Source organism: Abrus precatorius, unplaced genomic scaffold (genome assembly GCF_003935025.1).
Source record: "Abrus precatorius isolate BTA unplaced genomic scaffold, Abrus_2018 Scaffold5, whole genome shotgun sequence".
NCBI classification, from domain to species: domain Eukaryota; kingdom Viridiplantae; phylum Streptophyta; class Magnoliopsida; order Fabales; family Fabaceae; genus Abrus; species Abrus precatorius.
In genome coordinates this window covers 12,146,772-12,173,043 of record NW_020874395.1, presented here as the reverse complement: position 1 = coordinate 12,173,043, position 26,272 = coordinate 12,146,772, and the positions used below count along the sequence as shown (strand labels likewise).

General features: G+C 28.0%; 1 protein-coding gene across 1 annotated transcript; it reads left to right on the top strand.

Annotated features, from left to right (window-relative positions):
- Positions 1-8,015: 8,015 nt before the first annotated feature.
- Positions 8,016-11,673, top strand: LOC113866685. Its single transcript, XM_027501496.1, has 4 exons — positions 8,016-9,111; positions 9,420-9,812; positions 9,913-9,960; positions 10,238-11,673. The coding sequence occupies exons 1-4, from the start codon at positions 8,016-8,018 to the stop codon at positions 11,671-11,673; spliced, it is 2,973 nt and encodes a 990-aa protein (XP_027357297.1).
- Positions 11,674-26,272: the final 14,599 nt, after the last annotated feature.

Genomic DNA, 26,272 nt, shown 5'->3' with positions numbered 1-26,272 from the left:
AGAAGGTGGTGTCGAGAATGCAAAGGGAGGTCCAGCAGCAGATGACGCAACAGCATATGCAAATGCAGCAAATGCATGCTTATTTTGAGCTCATGAGAGCAAGCAGCTCCACACCTCTTCCTCCTCCTCCACCAGCTCTAGCACCACCAGTTTTCACCTACATGCATCATTCCTCTACTGACTCATCTTCTACTGATGATGATGCTTCTTCGAATTATGACCATACAGATTATTCCTGATAAAGACTTGTATTTTATTTTTAAATGTATTTATTTAGATACTTTTTTGTCTTCCTTTGTAATAACATTTAAATTTTATATTTTATAAATCATTTTGGAATGTTTAGATGCCGAATCTATAGTTTCTATTTTGTTTATAAATTGTGATAATCAAGAACAACAGGAAATAACTATCTATATAAACAAAAAAATATCAATAATAGTAAAATATATCATCGACGGATTACAGACAGATTTTTCCGTTGAAAATCCGTTTGTAATTCTTTACCGATGAGGATATTACAGACAGTTTATGTCCGTCTGTAAATCCGTCTGTAATGGAAAATACCATCTGTAATGCTCTAAAAATTCGTCTATAAATTTATCTGTATAAACAGACTTTTTAGTAGTGAATCTTGAGATTTAGTTTCAAAATTCAACTTTTAATTATTGGTTTGACGTCTTATCTTCTCAATTTCTCTTGTATCTTCTTTGATGTTTAATGTGGTTTGTGTTTAGATTGATCAACTATATAATTTTTTATTTTAAATTTATTGTAAATCTAATTTGAAGATTACATAATGATTAATTTTCCATGTTTTGGTAAGAGTTGAGAAGATCTACAATGTTAATACATATGCTTAGATTGATCTAGTGATTTATAGAACGCTTGATTGTCAAACCCTTTTTACTCGAATTTTAAGCACTTGTCTCAATGAATGATTTTTCAACCTAATCGGTGCTTAAATGGTTGACTCTGAATCAAGAGAAAATCGGATTAAGAATTCAATTGATCTTGTGAAGTCTACGAAGGATTTAATTTAGGTACCCCACAAATGGCTTGGTGTTTCAATTGATTTGATTTCCTTTCTTTGAGATTTTATTTTCTAGCACTTGAAACACATGAATCAGCTGGTTATTAACCTCATAATGTACTAATTTTTCCCAAATATTCTGGTGAGAACGACCAAAGTCTAATTGCCTTATAATGCAAGTTTAATCTTGATTTTGAACCATATAGAACCAGAGTTTAAAAGTCTAGAGACCAGCCCTTCCTCTTGTTTGTCCAGACTAGTTATAGTTTATTGTCCTTCAGCTATGCTTGTCTGCCAATATTAAACTACTGAATTCTCTTAACTTTTTTCTTTGAACCACAAAATCCATCAATTAGAGATACAACATAATTAAAATTGCATGTTTTTTCTCCTAAATTTTACCCATTCCTATGATTAGTAAATTTATATACAAACATATATGACTTTTACCATTTGTTTAACTAATGATTACTTAAATACAAAACGCGATGGAAAAACTAAAAAGTACACAAAATGAGGACATATCATCATTGCCAATTAAGCTTACATCTATAGATTTTTGGTTGACAAAAAGAATTAAATTAAAACTAAATCATCAGATCATTAATTTTTCCTTTTAAGGTAACATGTACTTAAAAAAATAATTATTAATTATAAAAATTAATGTAATAAAATAATATTTTTTGACAAAGATATATTAATTAAAAGAATTAAAATGTAATTGTGAATCTATATCCATTTAAATATTTAGAGATGATACCAATAAATGAGTGAAAGTATTATTGAAAAAAATTAATTACTATGTATTTTATTTTTCCAAGTGATAAACATTTTTAAATGAAAATAAGATTTAAAAAAATATAAAAGTATAATGTGAAAGGGAATGAGTATATATATAAAAGGAACAATAATAAATAATAAATAAATAATCATTATTAACATAGAGGTCCTATAATAATGATTAGTAGTATAGTGGATAAAGGTGCCTATCCTCCTGACTTAAAGGCCCGGGTTTATGCTTTGAAATTGGAAGATATATAGGGTCTAAATTTAGAAAGCAAGAACAATAATGATTAATAAGAGTACATATCTCACTTCTGAGTTCATGCCATACTCCTCTTCTAGCTAGCCTTAATGGTACTGGAAATAACCCATTGTGTGTAAAGTACAATGCAGAGAAAGAGAGAGATAGATTTGTAGGTGTTGGTAGGGGCCAAAGCCAAAGTTCCAATTGTGATTTTTGTTAGCTATGGTTTTGGTGTGCTAACTATGTATTAGCTCTGCGCCGGCCTCCCACTGGTTGCTAATTAAGTCCCACTTAACTTCCTTTTCTACTATTGCCTTTAAATTAGAAAGAGAAATGCATGCCACCATGTCATTTGAAATAATGCACTTAGTAGAATATACTAGTATTGCTATTTTATATGCTTGTGTTGCTTCCTTGTTAGCCACCTTGGCTCCTACTCAATGAATCGAATAAAAGTAGCATAATTCAGTAGAGATTCATAGAAAACCACTACCTAGTATGGTACTTCCAACAAACACAAGTTATTTTGTTACTGAGTTTTAATTCTTCAACTCTTTCAATTTTGATCCCTAATTTTTTTAGTTTTTAATTTATCCCATTAATTATTTGTGTAACTACATTAATAAAAGAAAAATTAAGACAACTAATTAAGTCGAACAAATATAGGAACAAAAAAGTATATACTACCTACTCTATTATCTAGCTTTCATTGCTTGTGTACATCTGTGAAAGACAATACATATGCATTTGTCTGGCTGCATTTTGCATGTTTGATTTAAGGGAAACTTACATTTACATTCAATGAAGTTTAATAAATTGTTGATTGATATATATTTTTTAAAATACTTTAACTTTTCATGACTTATATAACTCCATACAAAATAAGGAGCAAATTATACAATTGAAAAATGTATACGAGGTTATATTATTTCACAAGTTATAGATAAAAGTATCGCATGAAATTTTGTTAAACCTTGAGAGTGTAAATATAATTTGTCCTTGATAAAATTTAATTTTTTTTAAAAATATTTATTTCTATTAACTTTTATAAGTTTTTCAAAAGTAAATGATTATATTGTTTTAGTTAAATTGAACAAAACATATTAGAAACTTCAAAACCAATGAGTATATGTAACGTACAAAGAAATGTACCCATTTAGTGAACAAAAGTATTGTGTGGCAAATAATTAAGTATTGAGAAAATAAAACCCCCAATATGCTGAGTAGAAATATAGGATTAGAATCATACTGTGAAACACAAATAACATTGTTAAATAGTATGAAAATTGTTAAAATTAAAAAGTAAGAGATTGAATGAATAAATTAAAGCAACTGTTTCATATATTATTTTGTCAAGAACTTCGTATCATCTGTTTTTTTCATTTCACATGTTATTTTTTATTTTAATCTCTTATCATATCACTCATTATATTTTTTTTATTTTTTTCCTCTTATTTTTCTTTATATCACAAGGATAAATAAAAATATTGACAAATGGAAAAAAAAAAAAATCTGTCTCTGAAAATATGAATGGAGCTACTGAATATGTCTATAAACATAATAGGGGATCACGCACTAACTCAAAAGACATGTGGCACAGCAAGTAAGATTAAATATAAGAAGTTAAGCAATTATCCTAATCATCATTCCATTGAATAGTCTCCATGGAAGCTGATTCTTTTCAAATTTCAATTCGTAAGGTTATTCGAGAAAATTAATTCGAAGTGTGGACCTAACCTGATTAAATAACAGATGTTAATTAACCTTAATATGATATCTTCGTGGTAGCTGAGATTAAGAAATATTTTAACATTTATTATTTGCATAATATTGTTGAAAAAATGTTATTAAAAGCCATTTTGTTTCGAAACGAATTTCGGGTTAATAATTTAAATTTTTAGTATTGTCACATAATATTCAAAAAGAGTGATCTATAGAATAATAATCTTGCATCTGTCAATAAAAATTCCTATGCTGTGATGGGGCAAATTTATCTTGTTAATCACAGTTTGAGGTTGACATGTGTGGTATTACAGTTATGCATGCCCTCGAAAAACATAAATTAATTTATTGATTAATATAATGAAATTTGGATAATAATTAACGAGTTAAAAAAATGTTATTAGTCCAACAATAAGTCAATAACGAAGGGATTAAATATTAAAATAAAATTTTTATTTTAAGAATGGATATAATTTTTCTATATTTAAGACTTTTATTTAGATTAAAAGAAGATATTTTATACATTTTTATTTTTTATAATCTCATTAACAAAGATAAAAAATAATTATTATTTTAGGTTGAGTTCTTTCTTCCAAGATCAACTTTTACTGGTGAAAAACTTTAACTTATATTGTTTAGGTTTAGTTTAGATAAATTTTTAGAGAAATTTTTATATGAAAATAAAATAATATAAAAAATAAATTTTGTGTAAGTTTTAATTAATTTATATTCATTATTTTTAAAATTTATATTTAAAGAGATAAGTTATTTTTAATTTATAAAAAAATTAATTATTTTTATATTAATTTTCTGTCAATAAAAATTTTGTTAGAAATTTATGAAACTAGATCTTAGTATTAGATCTATAAAAGGTCTCAAAAAATAATAATTTTGACTAATGAGAAAAATCATGTTCTTTGAAAAAAATTGTTTATAAATGATATTTTATTTTAAAAATGACTAATGCGTGGATTCATTTTTTAAAATAAAAAAAATTATAAATATCAAACATATTTATTATTTATTTTCTTGATTTAACAAAACTATTGCTGTAGATATTCATATCTATTTTTTTTAATGTAAATTTTTTTCTTCTGAACATTATCATATTAACATATCATAGTATGCGTATGATTTATTTTATTATGAAGAAAATTATATTTATTTTTTCTTCTAAATATTAAAAATAAAATAACACTTTTTTCATCAATAAATAATCAAACAATTCTTAAATTAATAGATGCATAGGTGACACTAGTAAATAATAAAATTGAATATTTAAAGCTAAAACATTGTCCTAACAGATTGTTGACAAACAGGTTTATCATAATTTTAAATTATTTAATTAAAGTTAATTTTTATTTTTTTTTGTAATTCAGCTTATAATTTTTCAATCAATAAATAGACCCAATGATGATTTTAGTTTGTATTGAATGTAGGTGTTTCTTTCTATGATAATTTAAAATGTGATTAACTGTTCCATGAAAGGCTGACCTTTTTTCTAGTCCAACTGATGATTTTATATTAGTAAATTTTGTGCAATACACAAATATTATTAAATTAAAATGTTTTTGAATAAAGGCTTAAAATATATTAGGTTACTTTTAAAATTTAATATATTTAAAAATAAAATTTATTTTTATAATTAATAATAAATATTATTATAATGATTACCTTTTAATAATTTTAATAATAAAAATTTATATCAACGTGGGACTAAATAAAATATACTTGTATTAGCGAAACACTACAGTAACAAACACCTGAGGAGAAAACGACAAATTAAATAAAAATGTGAGAAACACATCTTATTAAATATCAGAGAACAAAGACAAACGAATCGAAATGATTGTGTAAAAGATATGTATTATAGAAGAGGAAAAGAAAACAATTACACAATTACAACTAATCACAATCAGCGTTAGGGAGAGATTATGTTGCAATCAAATCATAGTAAGGACAAATCCATGTATTATACACAATCATAAACACAATTCCAATTGCTATAAAATGCAACGGTTAATTATTTTAAATATGAATTTTTTAAAAAATATTCTAAAAAATATTATTTAAAAAAATTACAAAAATATAAAATTAAAAAATTAGTAATTTGTTTTCGTGCAGTTCTGATCATGTATATAAAAAGTTTTAAAACAAATTATAAAAAAATATATTCAAAAACTATACTAAACATACTCACATAATGTTACAGACCATGTCAAATTTTAGTATTCAAATAATGGATTTGTATATATAACCCCCAAGGATTGGAAGGGTGAAGATGGAGTATAGTAGCTAATAAGCTGTAAAATTTAGCTAAAGTAGGATTTTAGAAGCTCTCTTTAAACATGAAAATCTTCTGTCTTAAACATTGACATTATTTTCTTACCTTAAAATTTTAATGTAAAAAGTTTGACAATTAAATTTTGTGTCTTTAAAAAAAAATAACTTTTATTTAATTTCTCACTGTTAATTTTTAAATGAGTCATCTATAAAATACTTTTGTTATAAAATATTTGCTTTTATTTATTTATTTCTAATCATTTAAGCATTACAATTTTTTATTTAATTCCTCGTTTAGGGAGCCTTAATAAGAAATTTATGATATTTACCAGAATCAAACGAGAAAATTGTGATATTTAAAACGATCAAATGAAAAATGTTATAATATTTATAGATATTGAATAGTAAACAAAATATACAAAAGGCTATCTTGTAACAATGAAATAAAACAGAATATTAAATCAAAAGGGTCATCCCCTGCAATAGAGAAGTTGAACACCCTGTTAAATCTATCAAATTGAAAGAAATGATGAATGGCAATAAAAAGCACATGAACTTGTCTTAAAGTCATAGTTTCCAGCAGGGTGGCGAGGTTTGTGCTTTAATTATTCACTTTAAGTCTCCCTCACCATTTTTCTAGTCTTATTAGAAGAGAGAAAGATTAGGAACGTTTATTTAAACGAGTAAAGACCAAAATTATACCAAAAATGTAGCAAGGCAGCACTACTTGCTTGAAAATAAAGAAAAACCTATAAATAGAAGTGAGACAGAGAGAAGGCAAAAACATGCCAAGCCCAACAAATTTAAAAGAAAAGAAAAGGGGTGAAGAAATTTTATTTAAAGAAAAAAAAAAGGAAGAAAAAATAGGACAGTGCCAAAATTGTCATAAGCAAAGTCTCATTGAGGCAGAGCCATCGATTCGTGCAGTCTCCATCTCCTCTCTCAAACCCCAAAAACAAAACATTACCAAAAACCTCACTCACTCACTCACTCTGAGTCTCCACACCCTCGCTCTGAGCGGGAACATTTGTTTCTTTCTTTCTCATTTCCCAAACAACAGAAATGCATAACAAACATTGAATGAACTTCACCCCCAAAACACAAAATAAATGTATAACAAAAAAGGACAATTAAATTAAAGAAAAAACAAACAATGCTAAAAATTCTTAGAGCCGCGTTTTTCAGAAGCAGTACAATCATGACACCCCCTCTCTAATCATACACTTGCACCCTCTCTCTCTTCTCTTTCTGCCTCTCACCAACTTGTCAAGAATGACACATCAAAATTACAAACGGGGCTGCCACACTTAATTGAAATCAAAGAGTTAAAATAACATTAATTATATTTTCACATTCAATTTTTTCGTATGTTCAACATCTTCATCTTTTTTATTTTTTTGTTTTATCAATTCTAATCGTATTTTTAAAAAATTTTCTCTTTATTTCTCTTTCCTTTACTTATACTTATACTACACCCAAAATGTGGGCATTAAGGAATCATTATTCTAAAAATAAAATAAAAACCAGAAAAAAAAACCGAACCGTCTCATTCACGGCAGTTCCCACACACTCTCTTGACTTTTTAGTTTTTTCTCCTTTCTGTTGCTACTTTTCATCGTTTCGGATGTTTGCTTTTGCTTGCTGCGATCCTCTCCACTTTGTGACTTTCCCTTTTGAAGATATGGCAGTAGTGCCATCATCTATCTATCAAGCCAACAAGCGCATTCAAAACCCTTTTGAGAACATGTCACAACCACAACACCAACAAAGATAAAAGAAAAAAACAAAAAACCCCCCATTATGCCAACACATTACCAAGCTACCTAGTTCAACTCCAATGCAAACATAGCTCCTTGTTACTACATTTGTTCTGGTTCCTTCCTTGTGTCTCTCTACAATTCCCTTCCTCTGTCAAAAAACCCTTCTTTTGAACGGGCCCATTAGTCCATAATGGGTGACAAGGGAGACACAACCAAGAAGCAACCACAACAGCAGCAACCTCAATCTCATCACCACCAACAACAAACACAACAGATTTCAACATCTCCTAAACCCCCACGTGAGGAATCCATTCCAGAAGCAAGGCCAATCCACCACCATCAACAACAACAGTCACAAATTGTTGTTGTAACTGGTGCATCCCCTTTCATTTCAAGTCCTCTATATGTTTCAAGTGGTGCAAGTTCTTCACCCTTTGAGCAACAGTTTGAGACACTGAACCCCAAGAGAGCAAGATACAGTGGACAATGGAAGCAGCTTCTACCATCCCCTCCTGCACAACAGAAACAGTCTCAAATGGCCATGCTTCCGGCTGCAGAATCAAGCCCTTCACCAACCACACAACATACATCATCAAACCCCCAACCACTCCAAACACACCCTTCGGCTGCAGCTTCTTCATCAGACACTGCTTCATCTCCATCACACTCTCCCATGCCTTTGCTATCAGGAGGTTCTGGCCAAGAAGGGAACAAGCCTGAGGTAGAGCAAGTTCACCAACAACTCAGAAAAGGGAAATATGTGAGCCCAGTTTGGAAACCCAATGAGATGTTGTGGTTAGCAAGGGCTTGGAAGGAACAGTATCAAGGTTGTGGGTCTGATTCATCTTCTTCAAGAGCTGAACAACATTCAGAATTGGGAATCACGAGAGGGAAAACTAGGGCTGATAAAGATAGAGAGGTTGCTGAGTTTCTGAAGAGGCATGGAGTTAATAGGGATGCAAAAACTGCTGGGACTAAATGGGATAACATGTTGGGAGAGTTCAGAAAAGTGTATGAATGGGAAAGAGGGGGTGAAAGGGAACAAATTGGGAAGAGTTATTTTAGGCTCTCACCTTATGAGAGGAAGCTTCATAGACTCCCAGCTTCTTTTGATGAAGAGGTTTTTGAAGAGCTTTCACAGTTCATGGGATCCAGAATGAGATCCTCTCATGGAAGAGTTAGTTCTTCTTTTGTTTCTGGTGATGAAGCTAGAACAGCTCTTGCTGCTACGAGAGCCCTGCCACCACCACCTCGACCTTTCAAAGATGATGAGGTTCCTCTCTCAGGTTTGTAGTTGAAGCATGGAAACTCAAGATAGCATGAAAATGGGAAAACATATGATATCTTTATTAAAAATGTGATCTTCAATGCACTTGGCTACACAGTAAAGTTTTGTTTTCTAGTTTCATTTTAATTATATATACTTTCCCTTTTATGGAATGCACAGTAGTTTTGATCCATTCATGAAGGGTTCATAGGGTACACGTATATTTACTGTGATTCTCTGATCCTAATGCTTTAGAAGGTGAGAGATGAAAACGTAATCAAAGTTGCAAACTTTTTCTAACATTCCTGCGCTGTGTCATTGTTGCAGCTAGGACAAAGCAATTGGCTATGACGAGTGGGGGTGAAGCTTTCTTTCATGGTTCAAGAGGGGGGTTATTAGGGTTAGATTCTCTCTTGGATATTTCAGGTTCTTCTTCATCTAAAGAACTCCGAAGAATTGGGAAGATAAGAATGACATGGGAGGAATCAGTGAGTTTATGGGCTGAAGAAGGTGAAATCCACAGAGGGAGAGTGAGGCTTCAATCTTCAAGCTTTCTGAATGCTGATGAACTCACTTGCTTTGATGATGCCATGGTTCCTTGTCCCATGGAATCTTTCGAGGATGGTCCTCTGAAAGGTTTCTCTGTTGATAGATTCGTTTTGGGTCAGCAAGTCAAAGTTTTTGGCAGAAGAAAGTCTTCTCCAGCCTCAGCTTCTTCTGGTGCCAAACCAAACCTGTTTGTTTCCTTAAACCATGTTTGTTACCTTGTTTTACATATTCTAGGATTCTATCTAACTCTGTCCGTATCTCTCTTTCCCAGGTTTTGCTGAAAGAGTTCAACTTCCCTCCAAAGCACTTTCCATAAGATGTGAGTGTTCTTTTTAGTAATGCTCATCACTGCCCTTATTATCTACCTGTAATTTGATGTGTTCAACTTGGCAATAACACACAGTATCCATTGTCATGCATCATTCTAATAATCTAATAAAATCTTTACGCCCATTCTCTCACTCGTTAAATATTCAATATTTATATATTTTAAAATATTAAATGTACACTTTTATTTTATATGATATTAAAATGATTAATAAGATAATAAGTAAAAATCACTCTCATTATTGTATTATTTTGGGTTGGTGCTGCAGCTATTGCAACATTGGATTTTCGAGACCCAACGGAGTACTACATGGACTGCCTCCTACGTGCGTTGCCACAAGCACTTCCAACCTTATTCGAGTTAAAACGCTATTTACAAGAGCCACCACCCGAAGATTTACGCTTCCCACTGAGAAGAGACGTGTTCGAGGACATGCCACAAGGGAAAGAACTGTTCTTCACAACAACAACCGAACCCTTAGACTGCAGAGCCATAATGTACGACGTTGTGGGACCCATAATTCGAAACAACCCTAGTCTCTCAATTCCCACTTCGTCAAGCCGAGAATCCTTCATCACTCTATGGGACGATTGCATCAATAGGGTTATATCGAGATTCTGCCCCGAAGAAATGGTGCTAATTAGAAAACCCACCTCAACATCGACGGAAACAATGTTGCAAGATCAATGGCCTAACGTAACCGGTTTCATTCACAATTATTGCCTATGGAGAGGGGAAGAAATTGACCAATTGAAAGAGGGTCAACCCGATCCATCAAATACCATAGTTGCAAAAATTTTATGGACCTACGTGGACCTCCCTTATATCCTTGGGTACTACGCAATTGGCAATACGGTGACGTTTTGTGCTTTAAGTAGGTCACAAGAGGGCATAAACATAATCAACCGTACGGATTTACACGAAGTGAATCTGACTACGCCATCGGAAAGACTCAAATCGTTGGTTCCATGTTTCAGAATGGGTGGTTTATTAGCGCTATTGGGCAAGCGTTGTCTTAGCATGAACAATAACAAGGCTTTTGCTTACACTGATTTTGAAAGGGTTTGTTCGGGTAACGGCGTGATGACGGAATTGACGCCAAACACGTGCACGAGGGTATTTTCGGAAAAGAGAAAATGGGCAGCGGTTAAGGAGGTTTACGAGATTTTAGACCATAGAATCCCGCATGCGGAGTTTTTGTTCAATTCGTCGGAGAAGGATTTGAGCTTGTCGTTTAAGCCGAGAGGGTGTAGAGTGAAGCCGTTGAACTGGGAACAGTTGGTGGAAGCGTTGAAGTACGTGACGAAAGCGTTAGTGGCGTTACACGACTTGTCGTTTATGCACAGGGATTTAAATTGGGAGAAGGTGGTGAGAAGAATGGATAGGGAGAACGAGTGGTTCGTGCGTGGCTTTGAGGAGGCGGCGGGGGCGCCGGAGTTGAACAAGAGGGTGGTGGTGGAGCGTGGGGGGCACGCGCCGGAGATGGAGAGAGGGTTGCATGGGGTGAAGGTGGATGTGTGGGGAGTGGGGTATTTGATAAGGACGTGTGGGTTGGGTGGGGTGCCGAAGATGCTTAGGGAGCTTGAGAATCGGTGCATGGAGCAGAACCCTGAGCAAAGACCCACCGCCGCCGACTGTTACCACCACCTGCTACAGCTGCAGTCGTCGCTGTCAGTGGCCGCCGGTGGAGTACTATTGATGTGATTGAAAAGAGTGGGATGAATGGATCATTATCGATGTTTTTTATGTTGTTTTATTGTTTGCTGTTATTTCATTTTTAATTTAATATATATCGAATTAATGAGTCGGGAATAATAACGTTGGCGGGATACTTGGTTGGTTGGGGTGCTGTGTTGAAAAGATGGGTCAGGGTTTTTGTGTACTTCTACCATTGGCTGTTCAGAATTCAAAGAGCAAAATTTATTTTTTTTCATTTGATATTATATGATCACATTTATATTTTTTAAAAGTTATGTTGGGTTATTTTTTAATTATTTAGGGTTTAGGTGAGGAACAGATTGGAAAATAGTTTGAGTGTAATTCTGAAAGTGTTTTTTTTTTTTATCATTTTTCATTGCAAAATTGAGTATTAAAATGTATGATTGAGTTATATTTCTTTCCTTGATTGGTCGATAGAAAGTATCTTTCAGAAAATAAATGAGATGCTTCTGTCAAATTATGTAAATATCAAGGTATGCTTGTATTAGCGAAAAAACACATTTTTAAAATCAAAGTTTATTATAATTAATTTTAAGATTATGATGATATTACAATATAAGAGGCTTTGAATTGTCTTTAACAAAGATGATTTATTTTCATTAATTAATGTTTTTAATGTGCATTTTAAGAATATAATAAACAGGTCAATATAAATAACATAAATATTACAAGTTTCAATAAAATTATTATTATTGTCATTGAATATGCAGTTTTTGCACATGTGAAGGGAATAAAATAGATTTAGGATTTAGGTTGGAGATGAATAAATGTGGGGAGTGAAAAGGTGGAGAAGGTGCAGAGAGGGTGGTGTTGATTTATGAGACATTGGAGTTGGAGGTGGAATTGGCGGCTGATGGAGGGTGTGAGGTTTAGTTTGATGAAATAAAATAGAGGAATTGAAACTCTCTCTGGTGTGTGTGCAGTGTTGCAGTGTTTTTCAGTTTTGGATTGGTACGTCTCGAAACTGAGGTGAGGCGAGCATTGTTTGGTAGCATCGCAGCCTGTCTTCAATCAATTAGGTGAGAACCTCTGTCACTCTACTTTTCTTTCTCATTTCACATTTTCTTAAACTAATTCATAACCCTAAATCATTTTCATACAATGACAATTTATTATTTGAAGAAAAATATTAGTGCTATACATTTTAATACCTTTTTTATTATTTTATTCTATTAAAAGTCAAAGTATTTATCTTTAAATTGTTTTTTTAATTAGGATTTCTGTTTTTAGTTTATCATTGTAACTCTGTATAATTAGACATACAAATTAATTGATTTCTTTTTCTGAATCTATTGCACGTTAATGGTGCTTTCTGATTGTAATATTTATTGCAAGCAGACTGGTGCAAAGAAGAATCTTATATATATTTTTCATGAATTGTATCTAAGTAACGTGATATTATTATATTTAAAAAAGAAGGATGCAATTTTATTAAAGAATGATTCACTTTGATTAGTTATAGATTTTATTAAAATCAAAGAACAAAAATTCATTCTATAATTGGTAATTTTGTGTTGAATATGTCAAATAAATATATTTAGAAAGTCAAAATAAGTTACTACTTTAAGACAAATTTTTAAATCGAAAAAAATGATTATATTCTAGAACAAGATAGAGAGATACACTATTAAATTTTAAAAAATAGATATGAAGTTTTCTGTAACTCACAAGAAAATTGTGGCAAAATTTTCTGTTGTCCGAACAGCGAAGCTTTGTACCTTATGAGTTGAAAGCAAAGTACATCTCTAAAGCTTTTATTAATGATCTATTTATGAAAATCGTAGTTGGCTCATCATTTAAAGCAGAAAAAGCCATATATTTCTCAATAAAAAATAATGAAAAACATAAGTTACTGCAAAAGGAATCTTTTCATTAACTGGGAGGTTTAGAAATTATGCTTCACATCACAAGCAAATCGGAAAGAGAAATTGTATCTGGACATAGTTTTTGTGAAAAAAAGGTGCACTGAGAAACAGATAGGAAGAGTAAAAAGAGGATTATGATTATATGATTCACATAATGAACAAAAAAATATAAATTTATCGTATGAATATTGTGTTTTGACAGAAAATCTTATTACATTATACTTAAACAAAATTTTAGTGAACAAACGATCAACATTTTGTGATGAAAGTTGATAATTTTCTGCGGGCATGCTAAATAAAACTTAATAAGATTATGTTCTTACATAAAATAATCTTGAGAATCATAAAGTTCTGTGAGAGCTACTTTTTCTTCAAACTATGAACGAAAGGTCCAAGAAGATTGGTGATAAATATTTTGCTGATTCTCATATTGTGTAGTTTGGATTACGGGTTTCTCCATTTAGTTCATTCATTCATGATTTTTTGCTTTATTTTTGTTAAAGGTAAGTTAGCATTAATTATAAGGGACTGATGTAAGGGGACAAAGGTGAGCTAGTACACATTTTTGTTAAAAAGGAATTTATAGCCTAGTACACCTAGTCTATGATTAAATTGGTTTTAATTCATCGTAGCTTTCTAGGCAATGCTAATTGTGTAGGACAATGTTTCCCATAATTGGACACTTAAATTGAGATTAACGTTATGAAAAAGAATTTTGTTATAATTAATTAATGTGGAAAGATAGTAATTCTAGCATCATAGTATTAAAATTTTGCCTTAACTAAAGTGGTTTAAAATCCTATACAAGTACTTCATAAAGCATTCCTTTCTTCAAATTTATTAAACCGAAAGAAAAAATTAAATAGTTTTATATGATTCAATCCTCTTGGTGTAAGGTTGTTCAAGTTACTTGGAGAATTTTATTTCAACTCATTACTTCTAAATCTATATATGACAAAATTAATAATCGCTTATTGTTTGAAATCATTGTTATAAGTTGATTTTTTCACCTAAACATGATAATTACGAGTTATTTTCGAAAGTGGAGTAACCATTTGATATAAGTAGTTGTGATTTTTGCTGGAAAAAATGGAAAGAAAAGTTGGCTTTAAGAGGATCTAAATTCTACCTTTTTCACATAGTTATATGTTTATCTAAAAGCTATTTAGATAGGATATACTTGGTAAGATTTATTTCTAAAATAAGAAGTTTTTTTCCCTTTAATTTTGTGAAGCATATATTATGAGCATTTATATTAAAACTAGTTTAATGCTACTTCTTTTAACTAATTATTCTATTAAGAGAATTATGTCCTTCTTTTCTTTCTTTAATTAGTACTCAATTTCTTTCTATTTATATTTGAAATATTGAGATGTTTGCAAGTTCATATTGTTTTAACAACGAGTTCTATATCATTCAAGGATTTTTAATATTTTCTAAAACTAAAAGTTTCATATCTCGTTGCTGTTTTCAATTGAAATTTTGATAAAATACAGTATCAACCACTATAGGTGTTAGTGTTTGTACACCTTAATTAGAACCGTATATGGCTGGGGCATTGCAAGCGCCTGTTTTACTAAGACCATCACATATTGTATATGATATAGCTTCAATTTGGTGAATTTTTCTAGAATACTTGTAATAAAAAAAGATTAAATAAATCATTTTTTATAAATTAAAATTAATTCATGCAACTCATGTTTTGTATAAATTAATTAATTTGTTTTAAAAAATCAGAATGTAAGATAATTTTAACTTATGAGAATAATTTTAATTATATTTTTAAAATAATTTTACAAAAGTTTATCTAAACTAGATTATAATCAACTAACTTTATCCTTTGACTAATATGTTATGTAATTTATCAGTAAAGACTTAAATATGTTATTAAATTTTTAAAATAAATTGTATTTTATGTTTAGTTTTATAAAATTATTTTTTATGGTTTTATATTTAAAAAATTATTGATTTAAGTTTTTTTTATTTGTGAGTTTACGTAAAAGTGACACATATACAAAATTAACATTCAATAATACTTAAGTTTGTCAAACCATTATTAAACAATTATTAAAGACTAAAAGTCTAAAACTAATAATCTTTTAAATAGAAAATAAAACAAAAAAAATTATAAAAACTAAAACTAAATAAAAAATATTTTTTAACTAAAAATATATGTAAACTGTGGATAAAATATCTATTTATTTGATTATAGATTAGGGATGTCTTAGTTTCTATTTGGTATATGATTGTTTAACATGCATGTCCATGGTAGAATTGCTCAATGTCTCAGTTTATCTTTAACAGTTACTTTTGTTTGAATTACTAAAAATTGATATTATATATTTTTTTATTTTTTCAAATTCTTTTATGTAACTATAACAAAAAAGACATTCAAAAGTGTATCAAGTTAATAATAAATAAATTATTTATGTATGAAAACTTTAGATATATTCCCTTATTTGCACGTAGGATGTAGTTTTCAATTGTGGCCACTAACATCACTTGTTGAGAAATGTGATGCGGTAAAAATATTAACATTTTTTACATTCCAGTCACCGGCGGGTCATTTAAGTTGATTAGATGCAATATTTAATTCAAAACTTCAACAATTTAATATGATATATATATTCATCATTTTAATAGTTTTTACAAAGAAAATAATATTCTTTTCACTCCTTTTTATAAGAAAAAATAAATAATTTATTAAAATTAATAAAAAAGTAATTATAGATAATAAAGTTATAGTATATTTTAAAAATACCTTTGATGATAAATTATCAAACTTATAACTCATATATTAAATGAATAAATTTATGTACTTTAAAAAGTAATAAGAGATACGCAAAAAAAAAAGTAATAAGAGAATGCCTTATTTATACATATTTCAAAATAAATAAGAATACAGAAAAATTTGAATGTATATAAAAATAAATGCTTATTTCTTATTTTTTAGACAAAAATTAGTAATTATTGTTTTTTTTATAATAGGACCAATAATAATTAATATTATCTTTTTATTCAATAAAATGTAAGCGAATGGAAGAAAATAAAAAAGATTGTTATGGGAAATTGAAATTGGTTTAAAGTAAGATTTCAATGGTGGTTAAAAAGTAAAAAACAAGGTTGAACTTATCAATTGAAGAGACTTAGCTCCATTATGGATTTACGAAGGTGAGAAAGCAATTGTAAAGAAGAACTAGCTTAGTATCTCTAGTGAGAATTAATTTTACAATAAAAGGATGTGAAGAAAACTAGTAAAAAATAATAATAACTTTTTTTCCATAACATTGCAATTACAATAAATCTAATCAACCGAAAAAGAATAGTAAATAAAGACAATTTCAATATATATATCTTATCTCTTGCACACAACACCAAAATAAATAAAAGAAAGCTTCAATAAATGAACAGGTTGTGACATTATAACCTTAATTATATGGGGCAGTTTACTATTATGTCAGCGATATTAATTAAGAATTTATTGTTCTTGATTTAAGCGACAGTGCAATTACAAGACAATATTACAAAAAGTATTAAAAAGAACTGTGACTAGGACATTAGAGACCTCGGAGATGGCCGAGAAAAACAAACAATAAAGAAAAGGAACATGAAAGCTACTTTGAATAAAAGATCATTCATTAATGGCCAAAATCCTTTTTATGGGGATTGCACGCGTTCTTAATTAAAGATCAGTTTTCATGCAAAGGTGAAAGTAATAAAATCTACTGTGAAAGTAAAAGTTGTATCTTGTATCTATTGATACTTGAATCTTGTCTTTACTCATTGTATTAACTTTGGCATCCACCCCAAACAAATTATTATTATTATTATAAGTTTAAAGACAAACTTTATTTTAGTGATAAGTTTAAAGACATGAACTTTGACCTTTGAACCGGCTCGATAGTGTCTTTCTCCTGCAATACCTAAAGGGAGTGGGGAATAGTTATCATTCATTAAAAAGAAAAAAATATTGGTTCTTTATATTTGAACCACTGTTAAATTCATATTTCATTATAACTTCTTACTATAAAGCTCTATTGAAGATTTTCTTTTCATCTGGGGTAACAAAAGGAGCTATTTTTTTTCCACAAAGTGGTGAATTGCAGTGTAAGTATCTCTGTACTAAACAATACAAGATATTAAAGGGTGTTTGTTCAAGTTTTTTTTTTTTTTTTATAAAAGATATTTTTTAATTGAAATTTATATTTATAAATTATAGTAATTATGCAGTTTTGTAAAAAAGTAGTATTTAAAAAAAAAGTTCGAGGACTTGTTTCAAAAACCAAAAATGGGAAATAAAAAGTTTTTTAAAAAATTATATCATGTAATCGATTTTTTTTAAGTTTAAAAAAATGGATCTTAACCCAATTTATAGAATATTCTCATACGTTAATATGACGTGGTAATTAGTATTGACGTTGAATCAAATTTTAATTCCATAGTTGACAAATGCAAGAACACCTAAAAAAAAATCGAATTAAGAAAAGAAAATTTATGATGATAGTGGTAACATGTGTTTATTATAACAGCGGTATCAACGTTGTGAATTGTTGTAAGTGCCTATGTTCAGTATAGATATTGTAGCAAGAAATTTTATTATATTGTTATTCAGAAACTATTTTCTCATTTAAGTTATATTTTCATAACCCTACCGTTTCCATTTTACCTTCTCTACGATACTAATTTAACTTTATTTGGAGGATTCATAGTGTATTTAGTTTCATATTCAAATACATATGAATCTACGTTGAAGTTAACGTTGTTAATTATAATTTATGTGTTCTGTTTACAGAATTTTTAAGGTAATCAAACACACATTTATTCAGTTTAGATTATCGAGCTTTGACCCAAACAAGATAAGTTTCGATTTCACCTTATAAATTTTACACGTCTTGAAAAAAATTATTGAACTTAAACTGATGTTTGATGAGTAGACACGGATTCAATATGCTTGCTCCAAATTTTCCAACCAGTGTGTGTGTTTGAAATTTGCTTTGTAAACTGTTTTATATATAAGGCCCACTTTACTATGCACCTATATTCGCTGGGCTTCAAAAGGCCAGTACCAGTGCTGGGCCAAGTATGATCCAGGCCCAAAAAATGATTTATTAAAAAAATCATATCGATTTTGGTGATCTTTTCAACTAAAAGTTACTAATCAATGAAGATTATACGAGAAAATATGCTTAGTGCATAAAAAAAAAAAACTAAAGAATTATGTGTCAGTTACACACATTTTCTCTTATATTATTAATTTTGTGATTCACATTAAATTATACATTAATATATTATTACAGATACCACTTTTATCTTCTACATTAATTAGTGTATTTCTCACTTTTCCTTAAGTAAATTTTTTTTTTACTTAAACAAAAATGAACAAAAAATAAAAATATATTAACTTTTAATAGTGTAGTTTATGCTAAAAAAAGAAAAAAAAAATCTTACTCCCTTTTAGAATGAGTCTAACGTCCTCTCTTAAATTTAATAAATATGAGAAACTTTTTAATAAATAAAGGAGAAAAATATAAAATACTTTCTGATTTCTTCATCTTTCTTTCTTCCTAGGTGTAGGCTCGCTGAACCTTATTGACAAAAATCAAAATGCCAACATTTTCAAGTCTCACTAATGACAAAATAATTGCATGATTCTTGTGAATGAGTTCTTCAAATTTACTAGTGCTAATAAGAGAACACTTAAGGTTATCAACTTTGGATCTATCTTCTTCAGCTTTCTCTTCTTGAGGCTTGAGCTGCTCCTAATTTGCTATGAACTCCTCCTTCATCAACAGATAGTCCTTTATGCGTTCCAGTTTCAACAGTCTCAGCTTGCACTTCGACAGTGGCATCACTGTCAACAATCGCGCCCTACCTCTTGACCTTTTGTTTTCATTGCTTCCATCCCACATGTGCAATGGAGCTCCGCGTTGAACTTCTTTTCCTTCTTATCCTCGTAGTCGAGTTTTCGGTCACTTGAAAGACCTTGTCGGTTGAGACCACCCGGTGTTCCTCACTCATGCTTTCTCTCGGGATGAAGGAAGAGACTCACTAAGCGCTAACATGAATAAATAGAATTCGCTTCCTTTCTCACTGAGGTCCCTTATAATCTCAGACGCTTGTGGATGCCTTTGGATTACTTACTAGATGAAGTAACACACTTTTTTTCCATTGCTTGATATAGGTATATGCCACTACCACCATGCTTCCGCCTCTCTTCGATAGCATTCAATCTTCTTTGGTGACAATCTCTTATGCGACAACTCATTGCTTTTGGGTATCGTATTTTGTCACTAGAGATGCAAGTTAGTACCGGCAAAGTTGTTGCTGAGTTGACTTAGAAGCAAGCTACTTGGAAGCAAGCTACCTGTTTATCTTTTATTATTGTTGAGACCTCAATCATGGTGGATATTTTCACCACACAACAAATAACGAGGGTATTGAAAAAGAGAAGAAAACGAGTAGGAAAAATTATAAAATTATCCTTTAGTAGCATTTTTTTTGTAATATTATTAATCGTTAGATTAAAAACTTTTTAATTTAATAGTTTACAACATTTTGTAACTTTTTAAAAAGTCAAAAAGCACTAACTTAATCAAATTTAAGTAAGGATGTTAGACTCACTTTCCCTTTCATTATACTTTTAATTAGTATTATTTGTTTTTGAACACACAATTTGATCTTAAACTAATTCTTGTAATGGATGGAATATTCTTGAGATCAAACTAATTTGCACCTTAATTTATAAAATTATTTTAGATTTAAATACATTTTTCTTTTTAATTTATTTTTATTTTAATTTTGTTTCTTATACTTTAGAACGTTAAATTTTGGTATATATAATTTTAAATTAAGGTTTTGATTTTTATATTTTTAATGTCATTTTATTCTTTATAATATTATTATGTATAGGCTTCAGTTCGTATAGTATACCACATATTGATTTAAATGATTATACGTTGAAGACTATATATATTTGGGCATATTACTAGAAGGATCAAAATAAAAAAAATAGAAATAAAAACGAAAACCAAAATAAATTATAAGGATAAAAATGAATTTGTTTCGAAGTTTTAAAAAACATCAGATTTATGCAATTAAAAACTAATTGGGGAGGATGTTGATTCTCATCCGGTTAAAGCTTCTTCTACATACTATATTCACATTTTCATGAACGAATTTAGCAGTAGAACTATGTTATAGAGGGCATGCAATCAAAAGCAAAGGTACCAATTTGCTTACAGAATCAAATTTCAACCTCTCAATACACTATGAGCTATCTACCATCTTATATAGCTGTTTTCATATAATGCAATTTCATAACGTGGGTGTGAGTATCATGCAATGCATAGCATTTTGAATATCTTACGTGATTTGCAGAAGAAAAATTACAGAAGGAAGTATTAATTGACATGAAATAGTACCTCGATCCGTGAGGACAAAGCGAGAGATAATGCCAATTGATGAGTTGGATCCTGAGTTCTTCACATTCTTTTCACTTTCTGAAGATTAAGAATTATTATGGACACTAGTTCAAGATGTTTTTTGCACAGGATTTTGTTAACTTTAACATGTAGAGTTATGGTTAAATATTTAAAAGTAATAAATTTTTATTAAAAATATATTTTTTACTTTAAAAATATAAAATATAACAAATAATTTCAGTAAAATTTTACTATTTAAATTTAACTTAAAAAGTTAAAATTAACATTTTCCGTCATTATATCATATATACTTCTCTTACATTTTCCCCCCATTATTTAATGACAAAGATATCTCACCGTCCATCCTTTTCGATCTATGCTTTTTCATCTCTTTTTTTATCAACTCTATGCCGCTTTTCCTTTAATCATTTAATCTATATTCTATCTCCAATTTTTAATTTGTTTAATTTTGACTATGTATCTTTTTTCCCTTCTTCAATTATAATATATATATATATATATATATTATTCAATTATCATACATATAAATATTAACATAATATTTAACTATAATTATAATTATAAAAACAAATATTTAACTATGATCGAATAATTTAAATTTTTATGAAAGAAATAACATAGTCCTTTAAATATTTTAAATAAATAAATTTTATAAATAGTTAATTTATTTTTATTCTATAAAAATAACTTACGACTATCTTAAAAATTAAATATCAAATAATTTATGAATATATTTTTTATATTATTAATATAATTTTTTCTACACTATCAATCAATTAAAATATATAGTAAATATATTTTTAAAATAATTATTATAAAAACCGATTATTTATTAATATAATAATAGTTGACTAGATAATAATATAAATAATATGTTATTCTATTAATAAATTTTAATTAAATTTATAATTTACTAATTAAATATATTCTTAAAAATTAATTAACCATAAAGTTATATTTTTATTATAAATAAAATGTTAATTAGTAAATTAGTCTATTAATTTTAATTTTATTTTAATTTAGTTCTTTAATCATTATTTTAGTCTCTTATCTTATAAAAGTATTTTAAACAAGTTTGTTTTCGTTAAAAAAAATGTTAACTCCATTAAAAATTATTAATAATCTTTCTCTTTCTTGTGAACTATAAAAATACAATATATTTTAATAAATTTTTTTGTTGTTTTCTTTTTTTTCTTATATTTCATTCACGTCTTGTTTTTCCTTTCAAACTTAAATTTTTTTTTTATAATGAAAATTTTTAGTTGGGTCTCAGAGTTATAAAAAAAAAAAAAATTAATAGTGAAAGCGAGGTTGGTACAATGCTGCCACTGTTTGCTAGTTCTCCATCTTTTCCTATGGTACCTATGACTAAGTTGAAAATCTAGTAAAAGAAGAGAAGATTTTTAAAGTTTCAAGAAGAAAAGGAGTACAGATGAGGGGTAAGGAGAGGGTAAAAAGAGGGAAAGAGAAAGAGAAAAAGAAATTTTTTGTTGATATTTTAAAGGAGAAGAAAGTAGGAATCCTAGCAACACATAAATACCCTCTTTTTAACACACCTAACAAGCCCTTGCATGCAGAGGAATCACAATAATCAGAAACATTTACCAAACTTATGGGGCAACCATGTCTCCCTTATGGAGCCAAATGACAAAAGCAACTTCAATCATGCATTCTCTCAGCCTTTTATTAATTTTACTTTATGACTGCGAATTTTTTAAGTTTATTATAAGGCCAGAGAGAACAACAATCAGTTCCAATAAATCACTCTTATTTTGGGCTATATGGCAACTATGGTTATAATGTTCCCAGTTTTATGTTTCCTACAGTTAGGTGATTCAGTTTTTGTCTGATAGATTTTTCATGATTTTAGACTACACATACACACGATGGTACAGAATATTCGATTGAAAAGAATCATGCTTGTTGAGAGGCATATACACATGCGTGAATGACAACTATGTTTTTTGTTTTTTGTGGTGTTAGAAGTGTATTAAGAAGAACACCTATACAATATTTCATAAAAAGAAATAGTTAGCGTGAGGGACCATCTTTGCAAACTAAATTTAAATGAAATATATTTTACAAAAATGTCTTTTTAAAAGCGATTTTACACTACTTTTTCCAGTGTTTTGACATGCGACAATTTCCCTTGCCATAATATACAAGAAAAATACTAAAGTGTTTTACAGAATTCTAAAACAATTCGTAAAAATATGCTTTCCACAGTGCTTCCAATAATAAAGTGTTGTCAGAAGTGCATTAAAAAATATAACTTCTTATCTCACTTCACTTGGCAAAAGCTTTTAAATGTGTGGGTTATATATATATATATATATATATTGAAGAAATTTTGGTAGAACATCTCCAAAATTGCTACACACCAGTTAAACTCCAACAACCAATTAACTTTCCTTATTGTATGAAAACTAAATATAAATAATTAAATATAAAGAACCTAAAATTATATAAATAAAATATATAGAAAAAAATAAAACTAAGCTTTAATTTAATTTAAATTTGACATGAATAGATAATGAATACCTTTTTCGGAAAGGTTAAATAATAATAAAATAAAATTATCAAAGATTATCGGACATGGACAAGCAATTCATGGGTATTAGGTTTTCTTTTAAAATAAATTTAAATTTACTTAATTTATTTAAGTAAAAATTAAATTTTTTCCCAAAGATTATAAAAGGAAAAGGAGTTAAGATTGTAGGAAGGAAAGAAGAGAGATAGAGTTGGGAGAGTAGGAAGAGAATTAGGAGGAAATCAAAAATTTTATTTTTATTTAAATAAAATTAAATTATTTAAAAAAAAAAAACAGAGAATAATAGTGTGTGACGTTAGTAAAATACGGTAACGATGCTGAAATGTCAAACACTATGTCATCTTTGGATCTACCCTAACTCTTGCATGCGTTACACAAGTCATCTTCTTGTATCATGTGATTTTATTTCATTATAATTTAGAGATTAAAAGGGATAACTAATATTTTTAAATATTAGTGAAGTTTTTAAAAAATAAAGAATATTTATTTTTCATGATTTCAAATGTATTTTAATATAACTTTTTTTAAAAAAAATTATTTTCAAATTTTTTAAGCATTATTCTAAGCACATCGATTTAGATTAATTAATTTTATTATTATTCTTTATTTTGATATTTAAAACTTTAAGTGGACTGAAACCAGAAAGAAAAGACAATTTTGTGGAATCTCCCTGACTATTTGCAAAAACAATCCATCCATGATGGAAGCATGTTTCAAATATTTTATTAGATAATTTATTCTAGTCAGATTTAAGAGAAGACAATGAAAAAAAATAGGAAGAACATATAAGAAGAACTTTGTGATGGATACAGACCTGAATAGATGTTCTTCCATTTTTCACTTTTTTTTCTTTGATTTTAAGTGTTGCAACAGAACGGTACATCGTATTTGGAAAAACATCTTTATAAATAAAACATTATCATTTTTGAAATAAAAATAAGTTTAGAATTCGTGCAACCAAAGAATTAACTTTGCAAGTTTATTTAAATAACACTTACTTTAAGTATATAAATTTATTTTAATTTAAAACAAATTATTTAACCTCCCAACAATACGTCTTGCTATTTGTATATTTGAAAAAAAATTATTTATTAAAATAATAATTAATATTTTAAAAAAATTATTTTAATTTGATGAGTCAAATTTCTACTATTATATATCCTAAGTATAATGAAAAACTTAAAGTCACGTAATTTTGTAATAAAATTTTTTAAAGTTAGTTAATTAAAATTAAATTTAATAAAAGAAAGTGTTTTTTTTAGATTAAACTATTTTTATAAGATTATGATAAATAATATAAAATATGATAAGAGATCACATAACTATGTTAAAAATAATTAAAAAATTATTTTTATTTGTAAATAAAAAATTTAAATTTGTACTTGAATTTAAAAATTCATATTAAAAAAGAATTTAAAATAGCATAAGCTATACATAAATATCTTATAATTTATTGTATAATTAAAAGTAATGTAAATTACACATCGATGTTGTTAAAATTTATAATAAAATGAAAAAAATAAAATTAAGTAATCAAATGTTGCTTATTTAATTTATCAAAATTAGAAATATTTCTTAAAAAAATTTAAAGTAAGAAGTTAATTCTATTTAATGAAAGGAATAAATATATATTTATTAAAAAAGATAATTATTCAATAAAAAGATTAAAACTTCATTTAATAAATTTAGATTGCATAAGACTCAAGATAACGTTAATACATAAAAGTTTTAATAGTTTAAAGTATATAAAAGTAAAGATATTAAACAATAATGTTGTAAATCACTGCACTAATATGATAAAAATATTTTAATTTTATTAATTAATAAATATACAAATGAATTACATTTTATAATAGAGAAATATTTTAGAAGATATGTTTTTAATTAATCATGAAAATAAAAATAAAAGTAATAGTGATACATACATGATTAACTAGAGATGAATATGATTGAATTTTACCAATTTATATTACTTAATAATTTAATCAGGAGAATGTTTTAGATGATAAATTTAATTAAATAAAAACAATTACATAATTCATTACTTTTAGAAGTCAAATTTAAAGATTTTAAAAATATATTGATAATGTATAAAACTTAAGATAACGTTGGTACTCATGAATTTTGACAATCTAAAATGCGTAAGGTAGAGTGACTGCACATTAGTGTGATAAATTATTGCATTAATAAAATAATTTTAATTTAAATTGATTAATTAGTAAATTAGTAATTAGAGGAAGAAAATATTTTAATTAATTATTAAGATAATTATCTAATTAATTAAAGACTAATAAATTAATATTTCATAAAATTTTGATAACGTAGATATACATAAACTTTATCAATTTATAATACATGACAATAGAAAAGTTATATATTAGTATTATAAATTGATGTAATTATATTATTATTTATTTATTGATTATAAAAAAAAAGTAATTTACAGTTCATAATATAACAGAAAGTAAATTATAAGTATAAAATAAAATAAAATCAACATTCTACGAGTATACAACAAATAACACAAAAGATAACAATATTAAAAGATAATAACCAACATAATAATTAAGACATAAACAATGAAATTATATGAAAAATTAGAGAAAATTTATTATTAATATTAAAATGAGATAAATTTTACAAATAAAAATATAATTCAAATATAATATAATAAAATATAAAATTTTATTGTATTGAGTCAATTTTAATAATCCCTTATTATAACT

What these genes read in the sequence shown, in the direction of transcription:
- LOC113866685 (XM_027501496.1), top strand. Translation starts at nt 8,016, where the DNA reads ATGGGTGACAAGGGAGACACAACCAAGAAGCAACCACAACAGCAGCAA. An exon ending in TGATGAGGTTCCTCTCTCAG is followed by an intron (nt 9,112 to 9,419) that starts GTTTGTAGTTGA and finishes TCATTGTTGCAG; the next exon opens with CTAGGACAAAGCAATTGGCT. An exon ending in CAAAGCACTTTCCATAAGAT is followed by an intron (nt 9,961 to 10,237) that starts GTGAGTGTTCTT and finishes TTGGTGCTGCAG; the next exon opens with CTATTGCAACATTGGATTTT.